This window comes from Symphodus melops (genome assembly GCF_947650265.1).
Source record: "Symphodus melops genome assembly, chromosome: 9".
NCBI classification, from domain to species: Eukaryota; Metazoa; Chordata; class Actinopteri; order Labriformes; family Labridae; genus Symphodus; species Symphodus melops.
This window is the reverse complement of record NC_136699.1, coordinates 18,450,346-18,460,118: the sequence shown is the minus strand read 5'-3', so window position 1 is coordinate 18,460,118 and position 9,773 is coordinate 18,450,346. Positions and strand designations below refer to the sequence as shown.

General features: G+C 44.2%; 1 protein-coding gene across 1 annotated transcript in view; it reads right to left on the bottom strand.

Moving 5' to 3' along the window:
* Positions 1–9,773, bottom strand: part of ablim3 (actin binding LIM protein family, member 3) — a 44,329-nt gene that overhangs the window by 15,667 nt on the left and 18,889 nt on the right. The window contains 6 exon segments of the mRNA XM_079352227.1: positions 928–1,021; positions 1,150–1,193; positions 1,195–1,277; positions 4,162–4,246; positions 4,248–4,281; positions 8,476–8,659. Coding sequence (XP_079208353.1) covers positions 928–1,021; positions 1,150–1,193; positions 1,195–1,277; positions 4,162–4,246; positions 4,248–4,281; positions 8,476–8,659 — 524 coding nt within the window.

Below are 9,773 nucleotides of genomic sequence, written 5' to 3'. Positions count from 1 at the left end.
GAGAGAGAGAGAGAGAGAGAGAGAGAGAGAGAGAGAGAGAGAGAGATGAGAGAGAGAGAGAGAGAGAGAGATTCACAGATAAAGGCTGACATGTCCCCATGTCTATAAATAGCACGAAGAGTCTGATAGGCAGGAACAAAGCACTTTACACCAGCCATTCTGACAGGCAAAGGAGCACAGGGACAAGAAGGCCCCATGTGTGTGTATATGTGTGTGTGTGACAACGTTTCACCACATCTGCTCCCTTTTCTCTCTGGTCTCTACAGACGACACACACTCCAGAGACAAAACATTTAATTAACACCTGCACTTTCTCCCTTCCATTCTTCTTAACCCCCGCCTCCCCTCATCATTTCCCCTTAACCCACCTCGCTTCGCCAACGTTTACTCCTTCGGCCCCTTTTTTTTCCGCTCAGCGTGAGATCATGCACCGAATTAAACGTGCGTTTCTATCACTGCCGAATTTGCTTTCTGTGTCGCTCCTCTTCCCATCTTTTCCCGTCACTCCCTACCCTCTGATCTTTTTATAACTTCGTCTTCCTCTCAACTCCTTAAACATTGTTATGATTCAATCTAGCTTCCCCCCCCCCCACCAATGCCTGTCAGTGCTTCCTGAATAACTGTTCTTTAGAATTATCAGTGGATGTGCACCAATGTGTGGCCAGTGCTGACACGCCACAGATGGCTTTGTTTTTGGGTCTCGTAAAGCATGACAAAACTGTTATCACCTTGCGATCTTAAGTTGCTCGCTCCCTCAAGCCAGAGTGGCTTATAGGAAAGCGAGGACAACATAGAACTGCTCAACTCTGATAGCGCTGATTACACTCATTTAGCACAGTCAACTCCTGATTCAGATGTGTGTGCTGCTGCCTAATGATGGGCTGCGAAATCTCCGTTAACTCTGTCCGATCTTGTCTGGCTTCTCACCTCCAGAACTCTTCCACTGATGTATCTGCTGCAGGTCTCACATTTCACCCCGTATTGGGCGTGGTAATCGGCCTCACAGTACGGCACTCCATCCCTGCGACATGAAGAGAGAGAGAGAGAGAGAGAGAAAAAAAAAAAAAGAACCGCTGTAAGATGTGCGCCTACGTGTCGGTGTGACAACCTCGCGCTTCCAAATGCACGCGTTTGCGTTCGTACACTCACTTGCTGATGTACTCTCCCGTGAGGACCATGCTGCAGGTCCGACAATCTGAAGCAGCTGACGTGCCACTGTTTCTCCAACGCCAGGAGAGACTGCCCCTGCTTGATCTCGGCTCCACAACCCGCACAGTCTGCCGGTTAAAAAGCATGTGCAAGAAGAGAGAGAAGGGCACAAGAAGAGAGGAGGACGCAGACAAAAGGGGGGACAAACAAGAAAAGGTTGAAGAGGGGTAAGAAGGTAGAGGAAGAGACAGAGATAGAAAAAGTGAGCAGACGTGTTTTAGTACATCTTTAAAGACCTCCTAAGTGTACAGTCTACCCCTGTGGCACAGCAACCTCCTTAATCAATAGCTGCACTAATGCGGGATATTGCAGTGCTGTGAGGCTTGTTCTCTCAACCTGTAAGCACTGTTAAACATGATTGAATGCAGGCAGGAGGCAGTTACCACTGTAACAGCCTCAGGGATGAAACAGTTGCATAAACCTCCCCTTACATGAGCCATCTTTTAAATCTCTCTTTGTCCGTTTCCTCGTAAAACCAAAAAACACGTGCCGTATACCAAGCACACTGTGCATTTCCCTTCCCTCAGACTTGACGCCCCAGCAGGCGTTATTGACCAGCAGAGGAGAAACAGGACAGTGCAGAGGCTTTAAAATGATGCATGGCAGCAGAGTGTCAAAATACTGGGGAGAAAGAAAAAAAAAAGGAAAAAAAAAAGAAAAAGGTCAGCGCTCCATTTGTTTCCATTTGGAAGACGTTTGGCTTAGCTTAACCTTTTCTGACCCGCTCGGCTGCCCCTGAGAGAAGCCTGCAGTCACGAGGGACGACTTCACTCGGCCCTGTCAGACAAGACAAACAGTGTTTTTCAGTAAGAAAAGCTGCGGCGTATTGAGTTGGGCTTCTGCAGTCCAGATAAATCTTCACTGTCATTTTGGGGGGGGGGGAGATAGTGCTGAGTCTATGGGCCAGGATTTCAGCCCGAGACTGTGAGTGTGCTCAGCTGATGCTCCTCTGAGTCATGAGACAGTTCCTATTTTAGCAGCCAAAATGAATACAGTATTAAATCATCTGAAAATGATGTTGCGGAGCTTGAGACAAGAAATCATTCGGTGAAGTTGCATAAAATCTGAATGACAGGGGACAGAAAAGGCTTTGGTAAGGTTTCTGATGTTGCAGCCTTTTCGTGAATCAGCAAAGCACAGATTCTTAAAAGGATTTGTCTGTTGCTTTTTCTTTCCAGTCTTTATCAGATAGGACAGTGATTAAGTAGGAAACCAGGGAGTGAGAGAGAGTGGCGAATGACATGCAGGAAAGTAGCCACAGTCTTAGACTTGAAGCCGTTCTGTCGACTTCATTGACCACAGCGTCTGTACGTGGGGTGTGACCAAACAATGTGATTTTTATTTTTTTTGTTTGTTATTTTTGATTTTTATTTGCTGTCTGTCGATTGCTTCGAGAGGAGGTTTCTTATGTGGTCTGCTGTGTTGTCTTCTCTTCCTTTTAAAGGCGCGTATGAAGAAGCCGAATCGTGTTACGTTGCTGTACTGATTTTTCATTTTCTTGCACAGGTATATGTGAGCCCTCTCTTTCATATTGCATACCTTGTATCTGAATGTCAAGTTAACGGTTTAAATTTTAGAGCAGCAACCTTTTGGAGCAGAGGAACTTTTGAAAAATGACAAAGTGTCAGGTCAGGACTGGCAACAAAGGCAAATGAGCTACAGTAAGTCATTCAAGCAGCCAAACTTGGCACGTGGTTGAAAGTGCTTCCTTGGTCTGAATTAAAAACTCCTGTGAGGAGCTGTAAGCTGTAAAACAAAAAAATGACATATTTATACCCTCAAATAAAGGAAACAGGATCATGAACCATGTGAATGACTATTACTGCTGGTAATGCATAAAACGATAACATTTACATCATGCTGCAGGAACTGCCTTTATTTTTGCATTTTTAAACAAAAAAAAAATCACATCGAGGGATATGATTGAACTGTGAAAAGAAAGCAGGATGAGATCATCAGAATACACTTCCTAGTTGAGCACGTGATAAATGAGGAATGGAATAAGACTTTAGCCAACAAAGCTTTGACCACAAGAGCAACAAGATTGAAACAAACTCATTTTTTCAAGAGCTTTAAGTAGAGGACAAGAAACGACAACTTTTAAGTATAAGAAGTCATATTTGTCTGTTGAAGAGTTCGGTCATCAGAGGATTCAGAGGAGATGTAAATGCTTACTGAAATTACTTTTCACACTTTTATCAGACACCTGCTTTAGCTTTTTTCCCCTCGATTAATCACCCTGTACACGCTGAATAAACATGCTCCAGCACTCAGAGCACATTTTAATTTTTGCCTATAAAACTAACAGAGGAACAGTGTGTAAAAGCTAGTGCATTACGTTTAGTGTTTGCACTCTCATAGACTGCCTCCTCATAAGACAGAGTGATGAACATGTACCTGGGGAGCCGTTTGGGTTTTTATTCTCCTGAATGGAAGCTACTGGGTGAGGACAGTTAGTCACTGCCTCTCTCCAGCATCTGTTTTTACTGCACAGCCAGCGAGCAGCGTCTGCTGTCTGTACGCCACACTTAACAAATGATTCACTATCCATCACTGCTGCCTGGGTAGGAGATCATATTTGAAAAAAGGAGAGGACAGAGGCTAATAACACAGGACCTTCAGTTCGGCACGCACTCAACCAAATAAGCAGTGCATTTGTGAAAAATGTGTGTGCTCAGCAGGAATAAGTGACCAGATGTGCAGTGAACAGATAAAACCGTATTCTGTCATGCATGTTGACACTAATAAATTAATTATGTGCCTGTTTGTGTTGCGTAATCCTCGGCTGGCGGATCAGTGTGACAGGTCAAACCGCTGCTATGACAGACACTTGATTAGCTAAATGAGCTAAATGGAGCTCTTGGAGGCATGACATGAAGAACACTGAGTGGTGGCCCTAAAAGGACCAGACAGAGGGGGGGGGGGGGGGGGGGGGGGGGGGGGGGGGTTGACTTACGGCTGGCCCGTGGATCTTGATGGGTTCATTTGGCTTGACGAGTTTGTGAGAGCAGTGCTGGCACACGCAGTCCTTTCCACCTGAACGTCACTCTGTCTCCGATGGGGAAGGGTTTACTGAGGAGGAAATAAATACCAAGCAGAAAGAGAGAGAGAGAGAGAGAGAGAGTCAGAAAACAAGCACACAATAGGAGATTACAATGCCAGCAGTCATCCTGTGTGTTAACATCACATCCAAGTGTACACAGAGTACTAACAAATAGAAGCTGGCAGAAACATGATTGGGTGACAGACAGGCCATAATCCTGCTGACACAAGCTAAACACAGTCTGACGTCCTCTGTGAACCGGAAAGTGTTGTTTCCAGACGATTGTTTCTGTGGGTTAATAAGATGTCGTTTGTTGCAGGAGCACCTGGCTGCTCCGTGATTAAAGAGGCGATAATGCGACACTGCTGCAGGCTTCTGAAAGGCAAAATGTCTCTCTCATGGAGAATTACAATTTATTTGCGAGACTGTGTGTAGATGAATACTGAAGCTAACTTCCTCCCAGTCTTTTCCACCCAGGTCGTCCCTGCTGATTCTTTACTCCCTACACAGCCGAGGCCACCAGTTCACTGTTTCTTTCGAAGCTTCAGACTAAGTAGATAAATGCAGACTGAGCCGCATATACTCAGCAGAATAAGTGCAGTTCCTGAAATGGTCACTAGAGGCTAGCTACACAAGCGTGTTGATCCCCTCAGAGACTCGAGTACACAAGCACTATGAGTTAGCTTTTCACCTGTGACTAGTGTAGAGGAGGTAACTTTGTAAATGAATCAAAAGTCTACATATAGGCATGACAGTGAGCCTGGAGTTAGCAATAATTCTGTAAGAGTGGTTGCTGAATAAGCTACATGCTATGTGTCACCTAAGCTAATGGCTACCAGTCACTGAAATTAATGTCGGCGTTCATCCACTCTAAGATCTTATCAGCTGTGCTCTGCTATTACCAAAAATAGAATCTCACTCTGTGGGAAACACTGTGTTAAATAATTCAGTTCAACAGTGAGTGAATTAGCCTTGAGCACAGACCGTTTAGTTTTATTAACTTTGCGTTTTTAAACTCCTTACTGGGGTCCACTTTTCTTATCCAAATTGAGGCACTTAGCCCAAAAACTATTCAGCAACAGCAAGAACGCAGAACTACAGGCGTCTGTCTATGTCAAACACACGTGCTGACAAGCTGAGTGAGTGACAGCAAGACAGTGTCCAACAAATTAAATTTACTATATCACATTGGCACCGTTTTGTCTCTTTCCTCTTCACGAGTATTTTATTCACAGACCCATTGATTTTTATGACTGAGGAGGATGGGAGAATGAATGGAAAGCTAAAAGGCTTAGAGAAGGCTGTTTAAAAGACATAGACGACAGTAATCCTTTTACTCCCCCGCCGAGGCCTGGAGCCGGAGCCAAGACCCAGAGGGAGGCTCGAGTCTCAAGCAGAGCTCGCAGTCAGCACACAGGAGTGCAGAACATCCATGTGTACATTCAGAGATGAACACACGCAAGCATGAATAAAGGTGTGGGCAATACACACACACACACACACACACACACACACACACACACACACACACACACACACACACACACACACACACACACACACACACACACACACACACACACACACACACACACACACACACACACACACACACACACACACACACACACACACACACACACACACACACACACACACACACACACACACGCAGGTGCAGAGGTTGTGAGAACTGGAAAGTGTGTTTCTGGAGGATTCTGAGTGTGTTTCTGCCTGAATATTTGCGGAGGGATGAAAGTGGCTCATAAAGATTTCTAGGTTTGCTCCTTTGTGCTTTTGTATTATTTAAAGGGGACTTTGTCTATACGTAAAACAGAGAGGAAGGACAAGAAAGCAGAGCACATAAGCCAGCAGAGACACTTCAACTCTTAAATTATACAGAATAAGGATTGTGTTTTAAAATAGTTAACACAAAAAAAAAAGACAAAAGTCAAAGAACACTTCTAAAAAAAGAAAGATTTGATCTTAATTTCGCTCTTCAGTGGGTCCCACTGAAGAGCGGTTTGCAAACTGAGTAACATACCACGCAGACAAAACTAGAGAGGTTTAATTTGACACATGACGCTTGTTTTTGAGGTTTTGTATCTGTGTCCACTTCCTGTTACTACACTTTAAATATTCCTCGTGTACGACCAAAGCTATCCCAGTCTACAGTCCATTTGGAAGCACTGCGAGGCTGCAGAACAGTGTGTTAGCTTGACCTTGTCTTTACCTGTGTGCTCCTCTCACTCCCTCAAGACACTCTTGCCTTGTCAGCCTTTCTAAGCGCTTTAAAAATTGAAATGCCTTTACATATTTAATGCATGTTTTTTTACCTCTTTTTTTTTGGGATGGGGGGGGGGGGGGGTTGGCCACGGAAGTAAAAGCTATTTCTGGTATGCCTTCTGGCTCCAATCACGACCATTTCTTTAAAAAAAAAAGAAAGTCTGCCTGGAAAGTTGCAATCTGCCTTCATTAGGGTGACAAGAGAAAGACGGAAGATGATGAAGACGTAAAGGAAGATGATGTGATGCGAATAATGATTAAAAGGCGGAAGATGATGACTGTAATGATGATGAGGAGGAGGAGAAGCCGGATGGGGGGATCAGGAGGGGTGTGCTTGGAGAAGACAGACAGGAGGAGAGATATAGAGGTGGTACAAAGAAAAGGACCGTAAACTATGGGACAGAGGGCAGACGGAGCAGGGAAGAAGAGATTCACCCCTTTGGCTTCTCGCTGTCTCTTCCGGTTGACTCCCAATACAGTGACACACACACACACACCTACACACACACACACTCACTCACACACACACACACACACCCTTATCATTGCCAGGACTGCTCCACTGGCTGTCTCCAGCCTGTTGGTGTCAGCTCAAGTTTTTTTTTTTTTTTTTTGCCCCTTGGCTACCGTGCATGACTGCATGTTTATTAGCCAATGTCAAGCAGATAGCAGACACAGGACAAACAGTGCTCTCCTTAAGGGAGGAAGAACCATCATTCCTATGGAGGTGAGTGAAAGAGCCAAACAGAAACAACTGCTCTATTATGGGATGAATTTATGTGAAAAGCAGAAAAAAAACAAAAAAAAAACGAGGAGCCTTTTTAAGATGCAACACGAGAGCCAAAGAGGAGACTAAAATGGTGAAATAAAAGAAGAAACGTAGCCGACAGAGGATGCTGAGTTACAGTTCATTCCGGAGGAGCTTAACATGAAAACTGACGGAGGTCAGAAGAGAGATGGCCTACTTTTACAAAAACCTATCAGCATGAAAGACCGGGTCAGCTTTCTCTCTAGAATCGTGTCTCGACTGAGCAAAACGACAAGACTCAGTCTGAGCTTTAATCAGACATTTATTGACATTGAGCAGCTGAGGTAAGACGCAATCATGAGCTGGGTATCTGACTCTGATACACCCACTTTAAAGCAATGAATCACCTTTTTTTTTATGGTTTGAATATGTACCTTATATAGCTTCATTTGAGGAAGGATTGCGTGCTCATGGGCCAAAAGCAGTGACTCACAGCAAAGAAAGACAACATTCATGCATCTGTGTCCACTACAGTGACTCCACAGTTGATCGTCTGTTCTGGCCTTCTCACTTCTGGTTAGTTTTTTCTCTTCTCAGGATTCTTACTGGTGAACAACGTGCCTGCATCATCATCATCATGTAATGGATTGGATACTGATTAGTACAGATACAAATAGATGAAGCCATATGTACAACTCACCCCCCTCTAGAGCTAAAGGAAAATGTCTGTGTGCTGTACGGCAAGCAAGTCAATAATGTTAATGTCGTGATGAACATTTCGTGACGCACGCATAATTATTTATATATTGGCCATACAACTCAATACATCCAACGTCCAGTTATGCATCAATCAAAGAGTTTTGTGGGCGGGAAAAAAAATCTGTATTTGCTCGAGGAAATGAAAGTTGGCAAAAAGTTACACTTAATTCCTAAAGTCAAGATTGTTGTTTTTCTCATGAATCTGTACACATAAAAAAGACAAAATGCTGTTCTCCCAGCCCCCAAGCAGTGTGACAGAAAGAAAACACAATATGAACATGTAACACATCGACACATATATACCTAAAAAATCTACTGAAGTCCAGTAACAACAGTTATATGGTGTTGCTGTATTGTTGCAGCATCCTAAATAAGACTGCACTTTCCCAGGTGGGAGATCGACGAGCATGAAGTGTTTGTGTGTTCACACCTGCAGACACTGCAGACAAAGCACTTGGGGTGGTAGGTGCGTCCCAGAGCAGAGACCACCTCCCCTGTGATGAAGCTGTCACAGCGGTCGCAGCGTGTCCCATACAGACGCTGATAGTCCGTCGTACAGATGTATTCTCCTTTCTTCTGGAAGAAGCCGGATCGCGCCAGATCACAGTTACACACTGCGGAGAGAACAGGCCGTGTTAACACTCAAAAACTTAAAGGAATACCTGCTGTAGGCCACAAACAGAGTACAACAAGTGTAGAAATGCTGTTTTTGGTTACAAATCTAAAAAACACAGTGTAATTAAAATGTTCTGCTGTGTATTGTTAAAATAAAATGAACAACAAACAAAAAACAACCAGCAGCATTAAACGAATTGGCCGGCCTGTTTTTCATCAGATCTCCATATTGTGGGTTCTTTTTTTTTTTTTCCCATCTTCGATCTCTTGTTAACCTGTTTGTGTGCTGACGTGTGTGTGTGTTTTGTGGCGTGGCGTGTGTGTGTGTTTGTCTTCATGCATGACTGCCTGTAAAGTCATTCTGCTTCCAGACAGTGGTAAGCCAATTTGTTGTGATGGGAATGTAATGAGATAATCAGAGGAAAAAGTCATTTTGTGCTTAATAATGTGAAAAGGGAGACAGAACAACACACCGCGAGTTCCCAGAATCATCAGAAAATCGAACAGACTCATTAAATAACAATGAGAAGGGGGGAGGACAAGGAATTTTTTTGCCGTATGAGGTGAGGTTTGTGCATTTGTGCGTGTCGCTATATGTTTTTTCCCTAGTAGACAATACGTGCTACATTACTTTGCCATGGAACAGAAAGAAATCCAGTGGGGGTAACAGGATAGCTCAGAGGTGTTTTCACAGTCCAGTCACTGGTGTGGTTGTTGGTCTCTGATTTCTCCCAGACTATGTGGTTTACCAACAGGACACGATGACAAATATCGTAAACTCAAGCTGGAAAAAAATCTGGGACCTGACAGACATGGCACTGATGAAGGTCACGTGCTGTGTAAAGCCAGATATTGTGCGTAAAACACGAGACAAAGGATCTAGTAGGTTGTTGACACTTGTGTTTAAAGGGCCCAACTTGACAGCGAAATGCAAACAATTGTCTAATATGGAACACAGACTGATAGGAATAAGGAGGAACAGGCCTAAACACGCTTCACCCTCATAGTCCACAGTGTGAGTGCTCTGATCCGTGCTCAAGCACAGAGCACTTCCTTGGCCCTGGCGCAGTTGGAACAGGTGTGCTTCGGCACAGCACAGTTGCTCATGCATGA